Source organism: Siphateles boraxobius, unplaced genomic scaffold, assembly GCF_051911475.1.
Source record: "Siphateles boraxobius isolate OS27281-9 unplaced genomic scaffold, OSU_SipBor_1 6, whole genome shotgun sequence".
Taxonomy (NCBI): Eukaryota; Metazoa; Chordata; class Actinopteri; order Cypriniformes; family Leuciscidae; genus Siphateles; species Siphateles boraxobius.
Genome location: NW_027509186.1, coordinates 18,293,502 through 18,321,383, shown reverse-complemented (window position 1 = coordinate 18,321,383; position 27,882 = coordinate 18,293,502). Strand labels below are relative to the sequence as shown.

The following is a 27,882-nucleotide window of genomic DNA, read 5'->3' as shown; positions in this document are numbered from 1 at the left end:
TAAACCACTTGAATTTAAAATAGCCATGGACATCATACTAATTATTAAAAGACCTCCAGCTTATCTTTACTCACCGGTCGTCGATGCTGTTCTGGTAGTAAATATGGAGCAGTTTGTCTTTGATCCAGGAGATCTGCTTGGCTGCCTCTTTGCCGGCCTCCGCCTGTAAGGCGTACTTCTTATAGATCTGAGCCAGGCCCATCATAGCCTCCTTACGGACCCGCCACTGCAAGATAACACACAAGAAACTCTACTCAGTGAGATTATTCTACTCCCGTGTAAAAATCATACCCTTAGAGCCAGGGACAAGATATTATTGTATTGTGGATTTTTAAAATTTATGCTTTAAAAAAATGATTAAATAAAAAAAAATAGAAAACTTTACATTTTATCTGAAGCAAAAAGTTTCATTATCAATCTTATGCTCACCAAGGCTGCATTTATTTGATCAAAAATACAGTAAAAACAGTATTATTGTGAACTATTAGTATTAAAATTAAGTGTTTTCTATTTTAATGTTTTTTTTAAATGTCATTTATTCCTGTGATGGCAAAGCTGAATTTTCAAAATCATTACTCATTATTCAGTGTCACATGACCCTTCAGAAATCATTCTAATATGGTGCTCAAGAAACATTGTTATCATCATCATCATCATGAAAACATTTACTGACCCAAAACTTTCGAAACATCTGGAATTCATAAAAGAACCTATAGCCAATTATGATTAAAATTTTTGTCTTAGTGGGCAGCTTACTACATTTGGAACACGTCTATACAGTAAAACAGTAAAAATGAATTTTGCCTCAGCATGAAACATGAGAAATGACTGCTTTTAAGGTTTTACCAAGTCAAAAAAACATCCATTTAGCTACAGCTGAAGCTAAATAGCCCGATATAACATTTCCTGCATATAAAGCCACAGCTTATGTATGGCAAGCAACAGAAGCAAACAAGGTGTAATAGGATGATATGGAAATACGCCTTGACTACTGCGGTGTCATTTGTCCAGGAACACAGGGGGCTCTTCGATTAAATTTCTCCCTGAAAGCATTTTGAAAAGGCTGAGAAATGGTTATAGTCCAATTTATATCATTCCGTCCCCTCCAGCTCGGGTGGCTAAAGGAGACTGCTGATTAAATTATAGGGAGAAGAAATGGAGTGTGTCTGGAAAGAAACAAGAAGCTAATGTATTCCCAGCTCGACTCTGCTGTGAATGCGAAGATGTCAAAGTCTCTGGTTCATTTGGGGTACTAATGGGAGAAAAGGCCCTCAGATATTATGCATGAAATAAAATGACTGCAGAACTAATAAAGATTGTTTAGGAGACAGCAAACAAACATGCACAAAGAGAGCCTGGCGCTTACCCGTTTATCTAGAGTCCTCTCCTTCACAAAGTTCAGCAGGTGATCGTTGACGAGTGCGAGGTCCTTTTTGGAGGCAGTCACAATGGACACAATGACGTCGTGTCGAATTGCCTCCTCTGGGTCATGTGACCTTACTTTCAAATACTCTGCACATTAAATCAAATTGTGCATGTAATTATTTCTTGTGCATTCACATAATTTTCCTTGAAAATTTTATGGAAATTTTTAAATAATAAATGAACAAATATACACAAACATATTATATATATATATATATATATATATATATATATATATATATATATATATATTTAAATATATTAAAAACATTACAAAACAAAGCATTGTGTGATACCTTTAATATATATAAAAAAGATATAGATAGAATTCAATATATTGTTAAATGTTTCCAGTGGATGAATTTTTTTTTTGTCAATATATTTTAATATAAATATGAATTAAAGAGTTCCATTTCGGTTTCGTGTTGACTTTTATGCTCATTTGTGAAATAAAAGGGTAGTGAAAGTTATTACGGGAACAGTTTGTACCAGTGAGATCTTTTGCCAGGTCTGGATGGTTCATCAAGCAATGGCTGGCAAACTTCACACATTCCAGTCGAACAGGGACATGGATGTCATTAAACCTAAGGAAACATAGATGGTCAAAATCGATCAGCTTCGTCTTGCTGTTGAAATGTTTATCAGTTTGTGTAGAGAAAGAAGCAGGTAATTGGATGTGTGGTGTGTGAGCTGTACCTCCCAAGGTAGCACTGCCAGAGAGGTTTGTTCTGTGAAGCGAGCTCTGAATCTTTCGCACCAAACATCTTAGCCAGGAGCTTCACAACTTGCAGGCGTTCATCGTTATCATTGCTCTACAAAACAGACATGAGGATTTCCTGGTGATATAACTGCAGAACAAGGCCTATGGCCATTAATTATAACACAAACCCCCCTCCCGAATGAACCCATTTAGCCTCGTCATCATTGTGCTTTGCATAAAAACAAAAGAATAAAAGCATGACGTCAAATACGGTACGTGGAACAACAAGCTCCTAACATACATATAACATTCATTCATACGCTAATCACAAACTCAACCGGCTTTTGTCAGTGTATACAAGTTTAATAACATGACCAATGCAATAGAAAATAATCGCCTTTGCTAGTTTTTTGAAAAATGCTGTGCTTTCAGGCCACGCTGGATTAAATCTCAAGTGAAAGAAAATGAAAGAAAGGATCGTTGACTTGGCTGAAGTGTAATCATGTTCACGCAGCATGTCAGCATCTTTTCACTCAGGAATGTCAAGGATTTTATTGCTTAAACGTTTCTATTAACTTCCAGTTAACTCACAAACAACTGAGCTGAATTTTCCATTTGTGAGAACGCCACATTTATTCTCAAGTAAGCCACAGAAGGCAGAATTAATTTGGTCATTTAAACACTTCTCCATATGTCATCAGGTTCTGACCACTGTTAATACACACAAGGTTTGTGACCCACACAGGCCACAAGAAATGTTGTAAACAAGCTTCCGTGGTGTTGAGATGTTAATCATGAGCTATCAAACATGTCCTAAAGCCTCAATTACAAGGCTACCATGCATTCTTAGAAGTAGCCTAATAACCATCCAAAACTAGACCAATAAGCAGCCTGACATTAGAAGGGGAAAGAAAGATTTAGAAGTTCAACTTTGTCCTATTCTAACAAGACTGTCAAATGTCAATAAATTACACCCAATTATATGGTTTCAAAAATTTGTTTCAAATATTGAGGGCCAATTGCTGATATAATGCATAAGAAATGTAATATAAACAAAATTACGCTATATTCAGTTGCTCACTATGTCATATTCCTGTTAGATTTATTTCTTAATACATTTTCAAATTATATGTTATTAAATATTAATTCAAATAAATATATATCGGCTTTATATCGGCCATCCTGGCCCAAGATATCGGCATCGCCCATCAAAAAAACAATATTGGACGAACAATATTTATTAGTACTTATAAAGCACATATAAATAAATGCCTAATTCTGCATGTCCATATTCTACATCCCTTAATCATACCCAATACCTAAACTTAACAACCGTACTAACTAAAAAGCAGTAATAGTTTGAGGCAAAAGTCATAGCTAATAATTCGTTAAAAGTGAGAATTGGACCCTAATATGTGACCATTTTTCCTGCTGTATCCAACTCATATCAAACATGACCCCAAAACCAAGGTACTTTCGGAAACGCGATTTATTTTCTGTTAACCGTTAGACCTATCATTTAAGTAAAACCACACACTGAGCCCCCCCAAAAAAGTTACTTTCAAATAGCTAATGCCATTATCAAGAAATCAAAGGGGCCACTGGCTGATATAATGTACAATAATTTTATCAATAAGTAAAATAATAATACTAAAAACCAAAAATGGGGGGGGGGGGAACACTTTTCTCTGAACACCATTTCGCTAAAATATTTTGAAAACAGGAATTCTACATTCATAATGGCTGTTGTTAGATTTTGGAACAGAGAAATAGATCTTTTGAAAAACTCAAAATTTCCAAATATCAGTCTGTCACAACATACAAAACACTTATACATTTTTATACACAGGCAAAAAGACCTCAAAGCACATACAGACAGTTTTAGGAGATCCCCAAAAACAGCATAATGCCATGTATCGTTAAAAAGACATCTTACCTTAAGCTTAAACTCCAGCTGTGGCAGGACAGACAGCAGTAGATGGCTGTCGATATTGTAGAGCTCCAGGATTAGGTCAAAAACATGTTCCGACAGATCACTGACTGAAGTCTTCCCCAGCATCAGCACCTGGTTAAAGAACTGAGACACCAAACTGCACATCACATACACTCGCATCCATCAAAGTCTACCATGCTGCATTGGAGAACCCTCTAAAACTCACTGCATATCCGTCTGGCAGCAGCTCTTCACATGCTGTTGATTAGAGACTAGTTTGAGGAAGCTGGTATTAGATCAAAACAAAAAAGTAAGTGGCTTCATCTTTGGGCTGGAGACCTTTCTGATCTATTAGAGTTATTGAGAAGGATTCTCCTCTGGTAAGGACCTCCGCACTATCTCTGGCACTTTTAATGAGCACTGCAGGGAATAAGGTTCACAGCATAACAGCGCTGCATGCTCCTGCGGGTGTTAATGATAAATGTGTTTAAGCTCAACACGCCATTTGAGTGTGGAGAGGCACTCTTGATCTCCGGTTAATGTTGCAAGCCTTAACGAGTTTTTGAAAGCAAAAGAACTGGAGTCAAATCGAGGCTGTTCATTAGGAATTATTCACGATTTGAATAAATGAGAAGAACTTACTCGCACCCTTGTAAGTCAGCATGTTTTTGGCACAGCAGACAAGAGATAGGGTGTATGTTCTATGCCAAGTTAACTATTATAAATCACGTTTACTCACGTTGGTAATGTATGGCTCTATGGCCTGAGCGGTTCTCTTCAGCAAGGCTTTGGCCAGATCGTACGCTTGCTTGTTGAGATTCTGCAAGACAATATGGAGGAAATGAATCATTAAAAATTTCCTATAATGACAGATATGTGTGTGAATCTCATGAAACCTGTCAAGAACATGTCCTGGTCTTATTTTAAATAATAATATTAATAAATTAAAAATACATTTCAAACATACATTTCAAATAAACATAACTTGAAGATAATCAAATCAACATAGAAAATAATCATTTAGGGGTAAAGTGTGCTAATTTACATGGAAAGTATTTAATGAGCCTTATTTTCTTTACGTAAATATCATTATAAAATGAAAGACAGTTAAAACAAATACCAACATGTTATAAAAAAATTTAATTTGCATCACACATTAAAATGTGTTACATTTAAATATGCACTAAACAAAAACAATATTAAGTTAACTTCAAACAAAACTAAACCCAAGAAGCTACAGTTCTGCTAAAAGCTTCATCTTATTATCCACATTAAAATTCATTATGTAAAATTAAAATGTAATGTAAAGTACATGACTTTTCATAAGTAATGACTTTTTAAATGGCTTTATAGACTTTATAAAAGTATTATAGACATGCAATTACAGGCCACCCACACGTGTATGTGTGTGTGTGTGTGTGTGTGTCTGTGTGTGTGTGTGTGTGTGTGTGTGTGTGTGTGTGTGTGTGTGTGTGTGTGTGTGTGTGTGTGTGTGTGTGTGTGTGTGTGTGTGTGTGTGTGTGTGTGTGTGTGTGTGTGTGTGTGTGTGTGTGAGACAGAATTGTGTTCTTTTTTTTTAATGAGAATCAAGTTTATTTGTTCTCTGTACCTTGTGCGCTGGGACCAGGTTAACCAGAACAGTATCCAGGAGTTCCTGCGAGACAGAGTCGCCCTCACAGACAATTGAGCTCATGAGATCCACCATATGCATGTGGACTTTCTGGTTGTGTCCATTGCTAAAAATAAATAAATAAATCATGGTAAAATCAAGAACTGACCTAAAATCAGGTGCACCAGGCAATCAAAGTGAAGAAGCGCAAGATGGAAAGCAAGCGCAATGGGGCAGAGAAAACAGAAAAACATCTAGGTTTTTCCATTTACACATGAGAGCCGAGCGCTGTAGTGTCCCGCTCATAGAGGACATTTCCGACTGAGTGAACATCAGTGGCTGAGATGAATCGCCCCATATGCAGCCTTTATAGCGCACATGCAGTGAAGGGTTTCCACCTGGGAGTCGCACGCATCATTGTCATCTGACTGAATGCAGGGAAATAATACCGCCGAGCAGGAGGCTGACAGTTCATTAGGACATAACAAATAGGCTGCAGCTTCACATTTGCATCTCAAACAGAAAACAGCAAAATAAGGTTTACTGAATTATGACAGTTGTTATTGCAAGATTCAACGTTGCACTCTCTAACCAAATGGCAACACTATTACAGGATTACAAAAACTACTGGGTCATGTAATTAATGCTCACAATAATATTCTTGGTGATATAAAATTAGCAAATATAACTCAAAACATCAAAAAGTTTCCCAGAAGTCTAAAATATCTTAATGATTCTAGGTAAAAAATATATATATGTTGGTAAGTGCGTTTGTTCATATGACTATGCATTTTCATATTCAACTCACCAATGACTTTAAATTATCATTTGGGGGTAACATTAAGGGTGAATATTACATAATATGAAAATTAATGATAATTTTTATTTTTACATTTTCCTATTTTGTCAAATAAGATGCTAAGCAAAAGAACTGTATAAATTTAAAACATGGATGAACAAAATATCTGGGTTGAACTGGGTTTTATTTTGACGGTTTGTCATGAACATCTTTCAGTTTTAGTTTCATCTTTGTGCGCAAAGGCTGCCTACAAAGTCATTGCCTGATAAGGCAGTGAGGCAACAAGACAGCTGCCCACGTTTTTGAACACAGCCACTGAGTCATTAATTTGATTATTTCAAACAGCTGATTCATTCAGGAACAAAGCAAATTGCTCTCTTTATGAATGGGTCATTACATCATTGGTTCACCCAATTCTTCAAAATGTGGATTCATTCAGAATTTAAACACCACTGTGTGTTACTCGGAGATGCAATTGTTCTGTATGTATGTGTATATGCGTGTATACACACACAAACACTACAAAGAAAATTACAAAATACTAAGATATCATTTTCTTACTCTATTGAATGCTTCAATGGTTAGACGTCAACAATAGACTCACTTGATCACTTGAAACAGTGTTCTGTAGAGCTGAGTAAAGATCTCATTACTGTCCTCCAATTCAAAGCAGATGTTGTAGGACTTCACCCAAGCGATGTTCTAGGGAGCCAGAGGGGGAAAGACAAGGTCAGATACTGGTTGAAAAACCATTGTAAGACCTTGCTTCAGAGTATATTAATTGGGTGCCATACCTCCAGAAGATAAAAATATCGATTAAACTGGGCGCTCTTGGTGTCCTCCAACCCTTTTAGCTGTCGAGTTATGAACATGAAAATATCCTGAGTGGAAAAGAAGAGCAGACAGTTTTAATATTTCAAGACTTCCCAATGCATGAGAGACTGCAGTGTTATTTTAGTATTTTCTGCAGAACAACTTGATCCCTTGCTGTCTTTTGTTTAAGGTGAAGAAATAGACACATGCGCACACATAAATATCAGCCTCAAATTTCATTTTTAATGGTATACCAATACAATCTAATCGTTATTTCCCAAAATAAACCAGAAATCACAAAATTGTACTTAATGGGGCCATAAAAGACTTAAAAATATTAGACTGCTCATGTGATCTCACTATGACAGCCACCATGGAGGGAAATTAAAATGTAATCATACTATAAATGTTTAAATGTGTAATCATACTATAAACTATAAATGTTTCTATGCAAGAACTAACATGGCATTCAATAGACTGAGTTTTCAAACCTTAAGTTTATCAGGTGATGTGTATGGTGCCTCGGGGGCGTAGATGCGAAATATATCTGCAAGACAGCAGGCCACGAGCAGTCTGACATCTTTGTCTGGGTGTTTGAGGAAAAAATCTGAGGCGAGATGCAAGGCCAAGTTCAGATAGAGTTCCTTCTCCTCCTCTGAGTCCTGGTCCATATCCATGAAGGTTTTCACCACCATCTGAGGTTGAAAAACACCATAGAGTCATGTGTCAACCACACATCCAGCTAACAGTGTGATGTAAGACACTCTAATGGGAAACACACTTTCACTTGGCAGTCCTACTTAAAAATAGACATAAGTAAAAAAAAAAAAAGCCACAGGAGGAGGAAACTGTATCTACAAGCTGTAAAAACAGCTTGAAATACGTGCATAAAAATGATAATTTCATTCTGTCTGATAAAACTTCAGCTGAGGTTTACGTTTGTGTATCTGGGTAAGTGCCCTGTAGAGAGTGTTACAGGTTTCTATTTACAACTGGTTTTTGCAGCATTGAGCTTTATAGCCAAATCACAGGGATGTCTTTTGAGCATGTGAGTTAGTGACTAACTCACTAAATTAAAAAGGGGTGGGGCAATCGTTAGATAACTCGATTAATCGGGAAAAATAAACGCTAGAAAAAAAATAATTGTTAATACCAGCCCTTGTAATAAGTATTGCAAACTGTTTCTGCATTTATTTTTAATTTATACATGTACATCCATTGTATATCTAACCGAAGAGTGGTACAGACTAGGCTCGGGCGGTAATACGGTAATATCGTATACCGCGGGATCTAAAAATAGCAACGGTATCAGTTTCAATACCGTCATAAAAAAATACAATGCACTTATATAGGAGACAAGGATTAAATATTAAATATAATTTATTTAATGCCTAAAAATGCGTGCGTGGTAGTCATCACGTGACAGCGTGGAGGAGAAAGAGATAGAGAGAGGCGGAAAGATGGCGAGTCGCGCACCGAGTGACCTGGTCTCGAAAAAGAACACAACTTCTGCAGTTTGGCAGTATTTCGGGTTTCGACCGAACGAGAATGGAGAGGCGGTAAATTCGGACGAGGCAATTTACAAATTGTGCCAACAAAAAGGTGACCGCGAGAGATGGAAATGCGAGGATGGACACGTGTTCACTCAGTGCAACGTAAGCATGAACTCTACAAGAAGCAAGTGGACTTGGGACTCCCAGAACAGTCTCATAACGGTAAGCATAAAACGTGCGGAGAGTTCCTCAGGGGCAGGGGCTCAAATTTAAAAAAAGGGGCATATATATGCTTTGCATCACATAAATAAATTATATTTAAAAGAAGGCTATATTAAATAGAGAACCATTTTTTAAATTGTAATATTTTTTCCTGTCTTTTTAATCAAATAAATGCAGGCTTTAAGCGCATAAGGGACTTATTTAAAAAAATGTGCATGCAAATTTGAACAAATGGAATAATACATTAATGGACTTTATGCATTCATTTGTTTATTTAGGCCTATTCATTCATTCATTCGTTTATTTAGGCCTGTTAATTCATTCATTCGTTTATATAGGCCTATTCATTCATTCGTTTATTTAGGCCAATTAATTCAGTCATTCGTTAAACGAATGAATTTTCTGGTGGAAAAATGCTGCCGGGCATTTTCCCCAGATGTCGCGAGCGGCATGAAAGTACCTGTGCGTCTGTGCCACAAGCACACCATCGGAGCGAGTTTTCAGCACGGCAGGTAAAGTTGTCTGTCCAGCTTTAACAGGGCACGTTGTGGACCAAGTAGTCAAGTCATCTTCATTTATATAGCGCTTTTAACAATGTAGATTGTTTCAAAGCAGCTCATTTCAAAGTAAACATGCTGGTTTTTCTAGTGAAAACTCTTGACTAGATTTGATGCCACTTGCCATTCGTTCCTATTCGCACTGTGTTTATTTTTATTTATTTAATTGATTCAGGTATTTTTTGTTATTAAAAGTTGTTTGGGCGGTGTGATTTAATTTAATTGATTTGTGTGCGTTTCTCTGCGCAAAAACTGTTCTGGAAGTTTATGTAAATTATGTTTGACTGATGTATTTGCACTTTTTTTTATAAGCTGCTATTTGTTTTTAATAAAAGTTGTTAATATTGTTGTGCATGTTATTTTGTTCAAGTTTTCAGTATTAGTGTTAGGTATTCAGTTTCTGTACGGTTTAGGCACAAGCCAACAGTTTGGTGACACTGTCTGAGCCTTACGTCATAATTTTTAATTATTCACGGTAATACCGTATACCGAGGTAAAAGGAGGTTTGACTGGATCAAAATTTGGATACCGCCCAAGCCTAGTACAGACATGCGTCAGTACCCATTATTCATTGTAATTACATTGGAAAAAAAAATATTTTCACCACTAATCATAAACTCTTTCAACTTTGATGAATGACAGATTGTTCCTCACCTTCAGTCTCCGAACCATCTCCTCCTTGGAGATCTTATCAGAGATCTCCTTCACCCCCGGCGGGTAGGTGATTTTGCCGTCTGTGGCTCGATTCTTGGAGTGAGCCATGCTCTCCAATCAGTGATTGCTGAGAAAGAGAGAGAGAGAAAAAAAAAAAACATGAATATCACATATCACTTATAAATGAATAGGGAATTTACATCAATTACTCTTTTGGAAAATGTGCTATTAAATAAGTGATCTAATGGATTCTGTATAAATCCTGGATCTCCCCCTCAAAAAAAGTTCAGGCAAAATCTCTTTTTATTTTTTTAAATTGCAGGATGCTGGCAAAACCTCACCTCCTGTGGAAGGTTAAATATTGACGCCTCTAAAAAAAATCAATTTTAGAAAGAGCAGTCTCATGCATTTCATTGCCACATAGACATTTAAATTCAAAGAAATGCTACACTTTCAACTCAAGCTGATGTGCACAGAGGTTTTGCGGATTATCCTATTAAAACACTACACCCACATATCAACTATAACACCAAACATTCTAAATCTAAATAGACAATTCAAAAATGCAAATGAATCTAACTGCATAAGTGAAGTGTTGTGCATGTTCTTCAGCTGTAATTCATGTTACAAGTTATAACAAGTTATAAACAGCACATTTAAGCCAATTGGCATAATGAAGAGTAAAGATTAAATAAGGAAAGACACTATCAAATGCTTCATCAAGTTTTTATCCAAGTAACAAGAAGATGGAGAAAGGATTGATTTTTTAAAAGGCAAATACTCTTTAATTTCCATCACAACAATTAGGGATATACCGGCGGACACAATTAACCGGTAGGGATTTTGGAATCCCGCGTTGGCGCCCTCTAAAGGGATTTGTTATAATACATAATGTTCATAAGTTGATTGTCTATATATTACATTATGCATTTTAACAGTGTTTTTCTATAAAACTATATGATTACTTGATTTTGATATTTTATTTGAAACAAATATTATTTTCTCAGTGCAAAATGTTTTTTATGTCAATTTAAAGGCTATTGTTTGCTTGGGTCTATGTATGGATCAGTGTTGTGTGTAACGTGTTACAAAGTAACGCGTTACAGTAACGCAACTACTTTTTTCAGGTAAAAAGTAGTGTAACGCGCTACTATTGAAAATTTGGTAAAGAAACATAGTTCCTTTTTCAATTGGGCACAACGTCATTTTTCCCAGAGACAGATTTGACAGCGACACTGCCTTCTCAGCTGCGTGCTTGCCCACTAGTCACAAGCTCCACATGGTACTTGACAGATGCTGGTAGCAGTGCAATCAACTCTTTGAATTACACTGCGCAAACCAAAAGTAATACTACCCACCGGATGAAGAAAGGCTGGCTCTCCACAGAACTCAAAATATTCTTTTTATTTTATTTTTCGTTCGCATTTATGAGGAAAAAACAAATGTTACGGACGTGACAGTTCTCCTTTACGGACGTGACCGCTCTGAAAGCGGCACTAAAAGACTGCTTTAAAACTTTCACAGAGACTTGAAACATTTAAAACACCAAATATTATGTATTTATATAATGTATTATATAATGTTCAAAAATCGTACCTCTCCCCCCAAATGCTCACCGGTAAGACGGTGTTTGTTTAAATCCACTCCGACATAAAATTTCTCTGTACTGTAGGCTAATAGGCCTACGTGTCCTGGTGGTGCGACCAAAAAATTGTTAGCAGTCGCGCTGGCGCGACCACCACAACGTTGCCCAACATCAAATGGCAAACGTAATGAAAACGGAATGAAACTGCGCTAGGGCTGGACAATAATTCAATATCAATATATATCACAAATTAAGTCCACAGATCAGCAACATTCATCACAGACTTAATGTAGTAACACTAACTGTAACCATGGAAGTTTGGCAGGAATAGTAAAATGCTCAAGTACGTCACACATATTTTTCCAGCACTTCAAAACTCAAATATTAACATAGGCCATTTAAAATTTATTTTTTAGTATTTACCAAAATATTTGTTCATCCTTCAAAGATTACCCTCATATATAAAACAAAGTATCAAGATGTAGGCAAACTCACACTTTAAAACTAATTTGTCTTTGAAATAAACTGTTTTTTTAAATCAAGGAAATTTCTCTGGCATTTCTTTCTTTTTGCTGTATTGAAAATGTATCGTGTCGATTCGAACCGAACCGTGAATTTTGTGAACCATTTCACCCCTACTACTTATGTGTCAAAGTGACCATGTATATTCAAGTAAACACATAGGCCTAGTCATTTATGTCTTGAGTGAACATAAACAGTTGAGAAAGAAAACGAATGAATAGATCAAAGCAGTCGGTCTTAAAGTGACCGCATCAAAATGTACCTGCTGTTGGGGCTGCAAAAATCGCAATTAACGATTTAACATTTTTTAGACAAACTTTACATTATCGCACCTAAATGTTTGTTCACTCATTGTATTTTTGTTTTTAACATGGGGTAATTTTGTTGTTATAGAGTTTACACAACACAAGGAAGCTTGATTTCAAATTTTGAATTAAAATGAAAAAGTGGCACAAATAAATACAATAGAATAAAGATACAAATGTGTTTTCACACCTATATATTGTTTGTTTTGTTCCAAAACAGGGACTAATTTTACACAATGTTGCAGTTTTTTCTTGGTAAGGTTCGCTTTCACAAGGCAACCTTTCAAAAGCATACCAAAATGTGTTCACACAATCACATGCGAGTACAACTGTCATATTGGTCAAAGTTTCCTCTGAGAGTCATCCATTAAGATGCTTCCTGAGCTTATTGTGGCTTTATTTGTAAATGTCGAGACACACGCAAACACTATAAGGATGTAGCCGGCATTGCCCCTGTTAAATTATATACTACATCCGGATTAATACTACAGCAAATTTATACACGGTGCGGCTCTCTCTGGATCTCCGAGCGCTGTCTAGAGGTGAACAGTGTCAAGACACATGTATGCAAACACTATCGGGACAGCATTCTCGCAGACGCGCAATTATACAACATTTTAAGATGAAGAGGTGCTATTTTGGTTTTCAACTGTGATAACTGATGTGCTCACTCACAGAATCAGTCACTACTGCCATTTTTATAGCACATTTCCCGTTATGAATTATAATACCATGTTTCATTGGTCCGTTAGGTCGGATTGCCTTCACACCTCAAGCGAACCGCCCCAGAGTTCGTTTGTAATCGTTCGGTGCGTATCCAAGTGTGATTGCATGAATCGAACCAAAACAAACACTCATGTGTGAAAGCACCCTAAGAGAAACACTTTTTAGGTGAAGGTCTAACAGTATTCAGAAATACCACAGACACTGAGTAAAGTAATCAAATATAAAATAACTAGGGCTGGACCCCAATATTCGGATATTCGTTCAGTGGGTTGGCATTCGATTTGAAAATGTCACATTCGAATATTCGTTTTTGTTTTTTTGCACACCTGGCATCCCCCTCGAAACGGTTCTCATTCACACATGAATATGTTTTACACTATAAAATCTGGTGAAATATAATACTTATTTCATATAACATATAAAACATATAACTTCGTTATAGCTACTTAATAAATATAGGCCTATTTGCTTTTCTTGGACTACTAAAAGTGTTCCTGCAACGGGAGTATTCTCTGGCTAGAGCGCAGAACAGCGGAATTTGTATGGACAGAAGTGCATGCCTAAGCTTTTATTTTGGGTTAAGCTGTGTTGCTTTGACATTGTGGAAAATAGAATTATAGAAACAAAATGTATTACCCTTTTTACCCGTCATTATCAATCTAAATTAATCTACTGCGAAATATAGGAGAAATTTCGTTTTTATTTATTTAAATCTACCTTACTTTGTCAGTGAGAAAAATATTATAAGACTACCTGTGTGTGTGTGTGTGTGTGTGTATAAGTGTGTGTGTGTGTGTGTGTGTGTGTGTGTGTGTATAAGTGTGTGTGTGTGTGTGTGTGTGAGTGTGTTGTGTTGTGTTTTATATCACTAGTGCAGTGTCGATTCTCGGAGCATATAATCCCTGTTCGCGTGATGCTCGCCACTTCTTTATTTAAATCTACCCTACTTTGTCAGTAATTTGTTAGTGAGAAAAATATTAGACTACCTTATTAAAAATATTGATTAAGTTAACATACCTGTGTGTGTGTGTGTGTGTGTGTGTGTGTGTTATATCACTAGTGCAGTGTCCGTTCTCAGAGCATATAAGCTCTGCTCGCGTGAGGCGCGCCGCTTCCCGCTCGCGCTGTTCTGTAGTTTATTAAAAGTTTATTAATTCTGAACGTGTCGCGTCTCGCCTGTCTATCTATATTGCATCAAATACGACACTGCACTCCCTCGTGAAGTCGTTTGGATGAACGGTTCTCGAAATAATCAAAATGCAAACGGACAGACAGACACACGCACATTTGCACACACACGCAAGGTCTCTCGCTCTCTCCCTCTGTCGCTCTCTCTCTCTAGATTCCGGAAGATTTGAACAAATTTGCGGGCATCAGGGAGCCGCTATCAATATGCGGGAGACTCTCGGAACTTCCGGGAGACTTGGGATGTCTGAGACATATAGAGACTCCGAAGCTTCGAATATTCGATGTTCATTACTACCGAAGCTTCGAAGCTTAAAAAAATGGTATTCGGACCAGCCCTAAAAATAACACTGGATAGTTTTTTTAGTCCTGTATAAATTGAATACATATTCCTGCCATCTTTTGCTGTTTTATCAACATTAAAGTCCCTGTAAAGGCAATTTAAAAAAAAAAATTCTAAACATTATAAATGTTAGAAATGTATTGCTAAAACATATTACAAAGACTGTGAACTGTGAAGTACTGAATTGTGGAGTTAGACCGTTAAACAGTTTTTCACCATTGCCATTTTCCGGATTTTTTGGGCGGGTCTAAAACAGGGCTCGATGATGCACTGGAGCTCCTGAGCTCCTGGACACGCCCCTACTTGATGGAAGCACTGGAGCTACAGAGGCTGGACGCTCCCCTAACAATATAAATAGAGCACATTCACATCAGTTTGCCGCTCAATCGCGAGTTACTGTCAGTATTATTAGTTGCTAAAGCCTAGTTTGCTAGCTAGCTATGCGTTCGTCACGGAAATGTGTACTCCCTGGATGCGGTCACGTACAAAACAGATCGGTGTCCTTATTTACATTTCCGAAAAACTATCACATCAAGAAGAGGTGAATTCATTTTGTGAAGAGCCACTTTGATAGAGCTGAGGAAGACCGCAAACACCCGCCTCTGTAGTGATCATTTTACACAGGATAGTTTTATAAACCTTTGTCGGAGACAACTGGGATTCACTGATAATCCGCTGTTACTGGTGAATGGGGCCGAACCGACTATCTCCCGCCTCGGCTTTCATCCTCCCGTCGCGCCGACGACTGGTGAGTGCTTCCCGTGAGTGGGCGTGGTTTCAGCGCAGCCAGCGGACACGCCCCCAGCGTTTGAGAGCAGAGACTACTGCTCATTTTTCAAGATTTTGATAGCCTTTATGTACTTGCTGGCTTTTTTTATCATTCAAATTTGGTTGGGTGGTTAATAACACATTTTTCTGTGGTGTGACAAACTCAGAACACATACTTAATTTTGACTTTACAGGGACTTTAATGACAGGCACATTAGGCTGCTGTCACTTTAAGAGCTTGTGCACGGATCCATTATAAAAAGCGTGCGATTCCAAAATCGATTGAATGTTTAAATTTAGGGATGCACCGAATGTTCGGCAACCGAAATGATTCAGCCGAACATCGCTTTTTTTGCAATTTTCGGCCAAATAATTTCGGTTGCCGAACATTCGGTGCATGCCTAAATTTAAACATTCAATCGATTTTGGAATCGAGCGCTTTAATAAGTAAGAAGACCAAATAAATTTCACAGAACAATGACGTTTTTGATGATGCAATCAAATAATAACAGCGTAGAGTGAAAGCTTTATAAATGCAGCAAACATGCCCCCTTTGAGCAGATAACAAAAGAGAAGCTCATCTGATGCGTCGGTGGCAGGCGTTATAGGGTAATTCCAGCGTTATGGATGTGACATTTGAACTCATAATGACAGGTGAAATGTCTCAGAAAAAAAAACTTCTTACAATATTTAAATTGGAAATGCATATTCTCAGAGCACCCAATCTGGGGAATTGATAGGCAAAATATGTTTTTCTAAAATATATTTAAGCACCCCCAAAAAAGGAAAATATGCATGCGTTATGGATGTGACGGGAAATGACAGAGTTTTTGGTATACTGTTCGATTTCCTTTAAAGTCTGTGAACTTTTAAATCCAATGTATAAATATTGCTATCCACACGATGAAGGGGTCTTAGCTGAACATAAAAATATCGATGTATAATATATATATATTTTTATGAAGTGTATTATGAGGAAAAACCAACGTTATGGATGTGACAAAAACCCTGTTATGGATGTGACGCGTCTGAAATACATAGAATCTGTTTGGAAAATCAACAATCAAACCATCATGGCACTTTGGTTGACGCATAATGGCTGTGTTTTTACATTAAGAAGACTGTCTGAAATGATTCTGAAGACTCCCCCCCCTTGATCTTGAAACAGATCACAATAGTCACATGATTTAATATGAAACGTCCGTAACGGTCACGTCCGTAACGCATTATTATGGTTGTTCAGAACAAAGTAGTGAGATGAATTGTCTATCCTAATAAGCATAAACATAATTTAGCTTTGTAAATAAAGTTTCAAGTTATTTGCATTTATAATTGTCATATTAAATAAACTAAACCTTAAAAACGTTATGGACGTGACAGTGCACTGAAGCGTCAAGACCTCTTTATTATAACCCTTATAAATTCAACAGGCAGTGCTGCTATGACCAAATTAGTATATTTATTTCTCAGGCATGCCTCCATCTTTCTGCAAAATGCTTACTGTTAAAATAAAGTTTAAAAAGGGGGGTCTTTGATACCTTTTTTTGAAAGCATGAAATATGGCTGGTTGAAAATGTAATTTAAGCATTGTTGCTCACCTCATATCTGGTGGATAAACAAGGCAATTTTCTTAAAATTTTAGTTAAAGCACATTAATACAGTATATTACAGACCTAAATGGACAACTTAAAAAGGGTTTTGTTCTTTTGGTTAAAACTTTATTTTTTCATGGTAAAGATGACCTTTGCATGGAATTGCCCTATACCCTTACTTGCAGCACCAAAGCGTCTTTTAACCCTCTGGGGTCGACAAACGCACCGGCGCGTTTTGCTGTATTTTTTTCACATAGCAGCAAAACAGACTTAAATACTGCGTCATTTATGGTCATACAGACTTAAGAAATATGAAAAAATAAACTGTTAAATGTCTACTTGTGTCCACTTACAATTGAAACAAAACATTGTGCTGATAACCAGCCGTTCAGCGTGGTGGAAGACGTTGGCTTCAGCAGGCTAATGATGTACCTAGAGCCGCGGTATGTTATTCCTAGCCACATTTGATAATATGTTAGTGAAATAAAAAATAGAAAGAGAACGACTGCATGTCGTACTACGTGACAATGCCCGTAACAGTGTTGACAGTGAACGGCTGTTTAGCGTTGCCTCTGATGTGATAGACGAAAAGAGAAATCGAATGGATGGTGAAAAAGCAGAGGTGCTCATTTTTGTGAAGAAAAATCTACCTCTGCTATTAAAAAAATATCTGAACAGAAGCCTACTGGTCAGCTGAAGTTGTCACCCTGAAACAGTTGGACTGAAAAGGCACGACTCAAGTTCGAGTGAAGGATAAAATGTCCTTGTATTTTTTTTGCAATACAGAGCACACTGTTTGTCACCGAGTTGTTACAGCAGCACTGTCTGTGGTTTACAAGACAATATATGGAGCTTGGTTTTAAGTTTGATTATACTTTAAAGTGGGTCCTAAGGACTGAAGAGTAGGTCTGGACTACAGCTGCTTTTTTTGTGCACTTGACCACTGTAAATTTCAGTACAATGTCCAGTACAACGTCAACTACTATGTCAGGGAAGCATTTGGCAGACCTGTTCAAGTAGGAGAAACTGTCAGATCAAAAAATATTATTAAAAAAAATTTAAATAAAAAAAATATTTGCTTTATTTAAAAATGTATTTTTATTTATTTTACTCCTAAGGACTGAAGTTTGAAGTCTAAACTTAAAAATAAAATGTGGCAAAGGCATATCATTTATTCTCCTCATTTATTCTAAGTGAAATAATTGACCTATTTTTCAGGGGTGAATGTCAGTCTACATTTGTAAAATGATAGATTTATGGTAGAATCAAATGTTGTTTGTCTTGTGTATTGCCTTATCTACAACACATGAGTGTAATAAGGTAAAGGTAGTACAGGAGAGAGACTTTGATTTCTCTTCAGTATCATCAAAGTTTATTTATCAGGGGAAAATGTGTACATCGGTATCGGCCAAAATGAGTTTGAAAATATCGGAATAGCGAATATCGGCCAAAATCCAATATCGTGCATCCCTACTTTATACAAGTAATAATTAACCTCTCTAATGAATGTTAGTGTTTTTCCAGAAAAGTCATACCACAGATTTTATTTACAGTAATGAGAATCGAATATGAATTTTACAATGAACATTTTAATAGGCCTTTAAAAACAGGGCTTATGCAAAACACTATCCATATTATGGCGCTTTTCCACTGCACGGTACGGCTCAGCACGGCACGGATCCACGGTTAGCTTTTCCACTGCAGTTAAGTACTGTAAAAAAACAGGGCCACACATACGTGAACCACCGTAAATTCAGGTAGGCTTTTGCCCACTATTAGAACAATTTATCACTGCACACCTGCGAGGCATTTTTCTCCTTTTTCAATTTTTATTGATATTTAGCATTATTGAGCGGGACATTGGTTGTTGTTTTTTAAGGTGGCAATACTATACCATATGTATCCTGTATTTCCTAACACAAGAATAACACAAGTACTCAAATTCAATTTATTTTCCGTGTAAACTTTCTGGTCCCGCTTCGGATGCCACGATGCCATCAAGCGGTATCTCTGGTCTGCGGAAATCTGAGATTTCTCAACGGCAATTGGGTGAAAGAGACAAATTTAGCCGTCTAGCTCCATAGACTCCCATTCATTTTGCACTCATGGAATGGTGTTCTTGATTCTCGGCATGCGGATGTTTTTCACTACAAGACGAAGAAGTTTGTTTGTTTGGGTTCGCATCAAAATTGATTCATAACAAATAAAACAAATTCTTACAACACAGTCATATTGGACTGGTAGGCCTACAAAATGAATAAATAAATAATAACCATGTCTACTACAGAACAGAACATGTTTTACTGGTTGTACAGTTTAAAAATAAATAAAATTAATCTAAAAAAACAAGTAAAAAGAAAATGTCAAGAGAAACCAGGCCATCAACAACCGTGCAACCACCTTTAGAAGGCAATTTGCACTTTCCCTGGCACCCGGCCACTTCATGTCTTTTCTCAGATCGGATCTGATTTATCAAAATGATTCCATTTACACCTGGTCACATAAATGTGTTTTCGCAAAACGGATATAAACCCAATCTTCAATTCCCGCGCTATATGCAGATTTAATGGAGTTCACGTTAGGCCTGTCAACGAATATTCTAAATTCGAATAGTTTTAAAAAACAGAAATTCGAAGGTGAAAATTAATATTCGAAAGTGGGGGGAAAAAACGCGGTAGCGGAGGCGCGCGCGCGCTGCCTGAAGGATCAGGAACAGGTCACGGGAGTCGCACTGGCACAGCGTCACTGCTGAAAGTAGATTTACATGGAAGATGGCAGAAAGTGCAGAGCCCAACTCGACCGCAGCAGAGAAACTGATTTTAACTCCCCAAAATCTAAAAAGCCATGTCTGGAAGTACTGTGGATTTTGGTCGATGGATGGTAACATTGTGGAGCCGCGAGATAAAGTTGTATTGCTAGCTATTTAAGCTTTTTTTTTCTTCCTTTTTTTAATACAAGCACCAAATAATGTAAGTAGCCTTTTTCGTTTGTAATAGCACTTTATTTTTTATGAACCTCAGGGTAAAAGTTCGTTGTCACATTTCTCGGAATTGTATGCCTCATTTTATTTAACGTTAAACAGAAACATTAGTGTACTGTACTGACTGATTAGATATTGCAAGCGCGAGGGAGAGTGAGGTCTGCGGTCTTTGCCATTAGTTGTTTTACTTGTTTTTGTGTAGGTAATACGTTGTTAAATTTGTTTAAATTTAAATAAACTACTTTTACAAGTAGTTATGTCTCTTTGTGTTAATTTGTCCTGTTATTGACCTAATGCGCGTCATTGAAAAAATGCGCAACGAGATATTCGAATAGTTCGAATATGTGTGTTTTTTAGAGGGAATATTCGAACGTCATTTTTGAGCAATTTTGACAACCCTAGTTCACGTCAACGAAAGCAACAGAAATGAGCTGCATTTTATTGATCATCAGCTAAAATCAAAATCAAAGACTGCAATAAGAGAGAGCGGCAACAGCACTGGTAAGATCATTTCGTTTCTTTACTTTTAATGAAGATGATGATGATGATTGTGTGTTAAGCATCTGCAACTTACTTTCGCTTTGATTTGCGACTGTTTGCACGTTTGCTTGATGAATAGATGCTCAGCTTCTCATCTGCGGTAATGCGTGTTGCAGTAGCACCGTCATATCTGACTATAACATTACATATAGCCTATTACATGCTCCCACATGTTTATTTTTTAGCATTTTTGAGAAGAGTAAAATTTACATATGTGGTTTCAACAACCAGATACATTTACACTTGTCCAGTTTCGTCTGGAACAAAAGTTTCCTCTTCAATCTCTGTTATTTTGTCTTCTCCCTGAGCAACACTCATTTTCTTACTTTTGTGTTCTTTCATTTGCTCCCTTTGCTCTCTCTTTAGGTCCTTTCTTTTCTTTCACTTTGTTTTGTTGTCTCTGTCTATTTCTTCACTGATTTATGTTCCCGCAGAGGCTCCACGCTAGCCCGGCTCCGCCCTCCTACATACTTCCGCTCAATTTTCTTTTTCCTTCAGTACTCCGCCTGCATGTCGGACGGGACGCATAAAAAAATATTGCATAATTATCGTGAGACTTTCGATAACGATATCGGGCAACGTGATATCGCGATAAATATCCGCGTAATATCAGGAAGATCAGGCCTTTCCTAACTGAGCATGACACACAACTTCTCGTCCAGGCCCTGGTTATTTCTAGGCTTGATTACTGCAATGCTCTTCTAGCTGGACTTCCATCATGTGTTACTAAACCTCTACAAATGATCCAGAATGCTGCAGCCCGCCTTGTCTTCAACGAGCCCAAAAGGGCTCACGTCACTCCTCTGTTCATCTCACTGCATTGGCTACCACTCGCTGCTCGCATCAAATTCAAAGCTTTGACGCTTGCTTACAGATCTACCACAGACTCAGCTCCGTCCTACTTTCACTCCCTACTACAAGTCTACGTCCCTACCAGAAGCCTACGATCGGCCAAGGAGCGACGGCTCGTGGTGCCATCACAGCGAAGCACTAAATCACTCTCCAGAACATTCTCATTCACGGTTCCATACTGGTGGAATGATCTCCCCACCCTCATCCGTAATGCAGAATCCCTGACAGCATTCAAAAGACAACTGAAAACTCATCTCTTCCGTGAGTACTTAACATAAAAAAAAAATAATAATAAAAAAAAAATTCTCTTCTCTTTTAAATCTTCCCTTGTCTGGCTTTTGCTACTCTGAGCAATGCCTGAATTTTGTATTTTGAGCACTTCTTGCGTCGTTCTTCCCTCTTCACGATGACTCGCTTGCTTTAGTCCTCTGTTATAAGTCGCTTAGGATAAAAGCGTCTGCTAAATGACTAAATGTAAATATATTGATTCGATATTTTGTGCACCCTACATACCATGCAGTGAAAAAAAGCCATATCACATGCTTTTCTGCCTTTTTTTTTCAGCATTTTTTCGTTTTGTTGTCTGTCTATTTCTTCACTGATTTATGTTCCCACGGAGGCTCCACGCTACCCCGGCTCCGCCCTCCTACGTACTTCCGCTCAATTTTCTTTTTCCTCCAGTACCCCGTCTGCATGTCAGACGGGACGCATAAAAAAAAAATATTGCATAATTATCGTGAGACTTTGATAACGATTTCAGGCAACGTGATAACGATATTGATTCGATATTTCGTGCACCGTACAAACCATACAGTGAAAAAAGCCATATCACATGCTTTTCTGCATTTTGGGGAGGTTTACATTTACTTAAAGGGATAGTTCACCCAAAAATGAAAATTCTGTCAGTATTTGCTCACCCTCATGTTGTTCCTTCACCTTCGGAACACGAATTAAGATATTTTTGATGAAATCTGAGAGCTGGATCATTCCTCCATACTAGTCCATAGGCTTCTTGAGGGATTGAAACTTGCCGGCCTCAAAAACTTATTACAGACTACGTTAAAATAGTCCAAGTGACTACAGTGGCTCAATATTAAGTTTATCAAGCGACGAGAATACGTTTTGTGCGCAAAAACAAACATAAATAACGACTTTTTTTCAACTATTCATTTCCTTCTCTTTGGGCCTCTAGTCAGTTAAACTAGTGTAATTGCATAGAGCTACGTCACAAGTAGGCTCACTATTGGCCAACGCTGGTCATGTGGGTGATGCGTGTGACGTACAACAGATCATACGCTGTTAAACTAGTGAACTGACCAGAGAGGTCCAGAGAGAAGGAAATAAATAGTTGAAATAAAGTCGTTATTTTAGTTTTTTTGCGCACAAAAAGTATTCTCGTCGCTTGATAAACTTAAGATTGAGCCACTGTAGTCACTTGGACTATTTTAACGATGTCTTTAATGACTTTGAGGCCGGCAAGTTCAATCCCTCATGAAGCCTATGGAGGAGTGATCCAGCTCTCAGATTTCATCAAAAATATCTTAATTCGTGTTCCGAAGATCAACGAAGGTCTTACGGGGTTGGAACAACATGAGGGTGAGTAAATACTGACAGAATTTTCATTTTTGGGTGAACTATCCCTTTAAGACATAGCCTAAACAACCGTGTTTACGAAGATACTCACAAAGACAGGCATTTTGACACATAGGCTAAGTGTGTGTATTTGACTGTTCAAGCCCAGTAAGATACGTACTCGCACACTGTATGAGCAGCAGCTTTATGTGCGCTGAATCAGCGCGTGCTGTCTGAGAGACTGGTTCCGAGTGCATTCAGCCTGAATGCACTCGGAACCAGTCTCTCAAACAGCACGCGCACAAATCGAATGAGCACTGTTTCACTGCTTACTGCGTGAGTGGTTTCAAATCACTTGTTCTCAAATGGCAAGGCATAAAACGCATTGTTTCTTGAGACCGTGCAATAACTCTTTACTCCGACCGTGCAATGCCTTTTACTTAAAATGGTGTGCATAATGACATCATCCCAAAAAAACTGCATTGTTGTCGCATTTTTTTTGTATCATTGTTTTGTTGTATCGCTAAAAAATCTGCCCTTGAGCCATTTCCATACATAATTTCACATAAATCGCAAATTATATTGTATCTTTCACATCTCAAATATTTGTAAAATCTAGAGTAATGAGACAATTGAAATTCACTAGTTTACAGCTTACGATTTTCACAAATAATATCATTAAATTAGGAAATATCAGAAGACGACAGCAAAACTTTTCTGCACATAACTGCCTTCATGTGACGAAGCCCAAGGGTTTTTGGACACAGACATTTTTAACATTGGTATTGGTTTAGAGAAATATTCAGTACAACAACAATTTTTAAAGTAAGCTATGTGAATGCATAGACCTAAAGCCTAATTCAAAAGCAAAAAAGTTATTTATTCTGGTTTCCGAGTTCAATAACATTAACCTTTTTTAAATGCGTAGCCTAACCTATGCGGTCTTATTTTCACATAATTCTAAAATTCGGTTAGAACTTTTTAGATTTTATTTTCCTCATTTAAGATAAAATTACATTACATATTAACAAATTGTATAAAATTATCATATATTATTGTCATGTTTGTGATTAGCATTTGTCATGTAGCCACAGGATAGGCTATATGACCATGGCATGAAATCAAAACAGACTTGCAAATTTTACATAATTTTATTAACTCAGATACAGTAACATGTTATTTGTGTATTTTACCTTTATTTTGTCAGCAATCAGCATTGAAATCTCCAATAGCCTTAATTAGAGATTTTCACAAAGATGCTATATTTTCCTCATCCATGCATTTTGAACCAAAACGTTACTATGTTATTGAACTATGGGCTACACATAATAAAATTATTTATATGAACAAGTGTCACTTTTGGCGCTTTTCCACTGCATGGTACGCCTCGGTACGGCTCAGTACGGTCCGGCTCGGCGCGGCACGGTTCGGCTCGCTTTTCCACTGCATGGCACGACTCGGCTCTGCGCGGCACGGCTCGGTTCGCTTTAGCTTGGATGCTTTTCCACTGCAGTTAGTACCGCTTCAAAGTGGGTGGGATTATGACTGATCTATCCGCTCCTCGGCAACTAACAAGAGGAACGTCTGCGCTTCTCGTCCACCGACCACGATTCAACCATTTCTTTTTTTGGTATTTTTTTGTCTGTCACATTTTGTATGTCTCTCTTATCTGACACACACAGTTCAGATCAAGGAGTCTCTCCTAACGAGCTGGTGATCTGAATCAGGTGTGTTAAATAAGGTGACATAAAAAATATGCAGAGCAGTGGGTCCCGAGGACTCGAGTTGAGAACCACTGTGTTAGACTATTTAGATCAGGGATGTCCAAACTCAGTCCTGGAGGGCAACTGCCCTGCAGAGTTTAGCTCCAACCCCAATTAAACACACCTGGACCACCAGCTAATCAAGGTCTTATAGGCTAGAAACTTCCAGGCAAGTGTGTTGAGTCTGGCTAGAGCTAAACTCTGCAGGACAGTGGCCCTTCAGGACTGAGTTAAGACACCACTGATTTAGATCATTACTTAATCATCAATCAATATTCAGGTGCAGTTGTATTTTTTGTATAGACTGTAGATTGAAAACAATGCTTGGTAATGGGAATATTATTTTTAAAATGTGAGAAACAACCACCCTTTTCGAATTCATACACTGTATAAATTTTGTTGCAATTAGCTGTCACTCTCACAGCTTTGACCGATTTAACTAGTAGAAATCTCAAAGTTGTCACATAATACAACCCCACAATTTATGTAGACTAAACATAAAATTAGGGCAGCATGAACACTTTGCCTACTTTAAGAAGAAACAACCATTTTGTTACATTGTAAAGAATGCAATTTGATTTTTTTCATCTTCAGATCAAAATGAATACACACTTGCAACGTTACAAAATATGTGTAATCACAAACCAAAAATATATTACAAAAATAAGGATGATGTTTGACTTTGAGGTAAAACATCTTTTTCTTACCAAATACAAACAGTAATAAAAAAATACACAATTTAATAATATGAGCATAATAGATTAATTAAATGTACCATTGAACATTACAGAGAAACGGTGCTTTAACGGGAGCAACACCATGAACACTCATGCTTTACATAAGCTAATTCTGTCAGGTAACCACAAGTATTTACGTTAAGACCTTTTTTTTTCAAAAAAAAAAAAAGTGCTACCAAACTAATTATTGTAACATTTTTCAGAATTTATGCGCTAAAGTTAAATGAAAAAATTGTGTAAACACTTGAGAAATTCTGTCGATAAATCAGCTATATCGATAAACCATTTTGAAGTGCTAAACCTTTTTTCTGCAACAAAAACAAAAACCTTGAATGGAAACCTGGCTATTGATAGTCAGAACAGGCTGGTATTAGGGGGAGGGGCATTCTCATTCTAGAAAGCATTTGATTGGACAAAAATATGCAGTTGCAAGTCACCAATATTTTGGTAAATTTTTTCCAGGAGAAAAAGACTTTACATTTAAAACGTGTTATATTAAATCTGCTTAAAAACCATTTCCAAAGTTTACATTAGAAAAAATCTGTTAAATTTCCATGAAATGGAAGTAGTGATATATTTACATTCATGCTAATAATCACAAAAAATTACAATACATGTATTTTTATTCTGCAATAATTGTTAGAATTGTGTCAAAATTGTATAATATACACTAACATAGACTATTTAAATAAACAGTACGAATAAATGTTTTGCATTCCCAGAGCGAAGTTATAACAGCACAATTATGCAAGAAATTAGTAATGCAAGCTGAAGTGAAAATAGCTGTCATTTCTAAAGGAGGATCAAGACAGTGCAGGTGTTTCAAACTCCCTGCAAACAACAAACGCATTTCACAACACCTCTATGCATGCAATTAGTAAACAATGCAACACATTCCAAGACACCATAACAGACGTACAATGATTTTGCATGGAAAAAAGAGAGGCTTACACTCTGACAGCAGGTTGGCTTTCTCAGCTGATGTCTTTTGTGCTCCTTCACTGCTTTTTCTACAGCCACCACAACCAGGACAAAATACAGTTTTGATCACACATCAGCTGTCATTTCATTCCTTTGACATTGGTTTATGCCGTGCAAACCCAGATAACAGCCCTAAGGGGGTGTTTAACGTTACAGGCTAAAATTCATTGCACACTAACGTTACTACAGATCTTCCGTTACTATCTAGATCCAATGCATAACAGCGCGTCAGATCTCAACACGCAAAGGACTAACGTTATATTAACCCATAACAAAAATGAATGCTAACTGCAGTAGTAGAATCTGAAATAGGTTCTGAATGAGATTTAAACAGAGGCTGAAGCGGTTTACGAGCAGCTAAGCTAAGCTAACAGAGCTAAAACACAAACACACTCATATGCATGTTACACATACACGAGGCATCAGAAAAGTACACGGCCCTCTTTTGCAATGAAAACGACCATGAGAACACACGTTACACGTAAACCAACAACAACAACTGTCATTGCCATTGGGATTTTGAGTTAAGAACGAACAGATTTGGGGGGAAAGACAGTGAGAGTCAGATGCCCTCGCATGGGTTAACAGAAGAATATGGTTAGACAACCAACCGCCGAAAAGGGAAAAAGCAGCACCTAAAACAGCCACGAAATGATAATTCCCATTAACGAACTCCCATCGGCGGAGGTCGATTCCAGTCGCGTGCGATATAAATGTAAATAGTCGTTTACCTTTTTGGAAAAAGTGCGCGCTCCACTCGCTTCTCCCACTACTGTGATCCTCCTGTCGGCTTCAAAATGGCGCCAATTTGTCCCTATCTGCACCAGTCAGTGCAGCTCCGCTCAATACAGACCCTTCACTTCCCTCCTCCACTCGAGTTTACTTATTTAAGTGCATGACTGTGTCTTTTTTGTGCCAGTATTGCGGTATTGTTTGGGAAAAACAAATAAACTATAACAATAATGTAAATGGTCAGTGCATAAACGAGCGTTTATGTTGAGTCGTTTAGCAGGCTGGAGAGTGTGTGGTGTAACAGCGACATCTCCAGGTCACGAGCAGGACGACAGTCAGTCTCCGCCTTCATTCATATACATTTATGACAGCTATGGATGCAATCAATCAATGCAGTGTGCACCAGTGCTGCTATTGTTGACTAAGCCCAAAAAATCGTTTCCAGTAATTGAAATAAAGCTGAAATAAAATATCATGTAAATATGAAATGAAAA

At 37.4% G+C, this 27,882-nt stretch overlaps 1 protein-coding gene across 2 annotated transcripts in view; it reads right to left on the bottom strand.

Annotated features, from left to right (window-relative positions):
• Positions 1-27,687, bottom strand: part of pds5b (PDS5 cohesin associated factor B) — a 49,174-nt gene extending 21,487 nt beyond the window's left edge. Inside the window, exons 1-13 of one of the 2 annotated variants that reach the window (XM_077208030.1) lie at positions 27,388-27,687; positions 26,627-26,685; positions 10,206-10,332; positions 7,771-7,974; positions 7,261-7,347; positions 7,071-7,168; positions 5,668-5,794; positions 4,798-4,878; positions 4,062-4,202; positions 2,122-2,237; positions 1,915-2,009; positions 1,367-1,512; positions 75-226 (exon numbers count right to left, since the gene is read on the bottom strand). In XM_077208030.1, coding sequence (XP_077064145.1) covers positions 75-226; positions 1,367-1,512; positions 1,915-2,009; positions 2,122-2,237; positions 4,062-4,202; positions 4,798-4,878; positions 5,668-5,794; positions 7,071-7,168; positions 7,261-7,347; positions 7,771-7,974; positions 10,206-10,313 — 1,355 coding nt within the window. In that variant the 5' untranslated portion in view covers positions 10,314-10,332; positions 26,627-26,685; positions 27,388-27,687. The remainder of the gene's footprint in view (positions 1-74; positions 227-1,366; positions 1,513-1,914; positions 2,010-2,121; positions 2,238-4,061; positions 4,203-4,797; positions 4,879-5,667; positions 5,795-7,070; positions 7,169-7,260; positions 7,348-7,770; positions 7,975-10,205; positions 10,333-26,626; positions 26,686-27,387) is intronic. The other variant, XM_077208029.1, reaches the window with a different exon arrangement.
• Between the last annotated feature and the right edge of the window lie 195 nt (positions 27,688-27,882).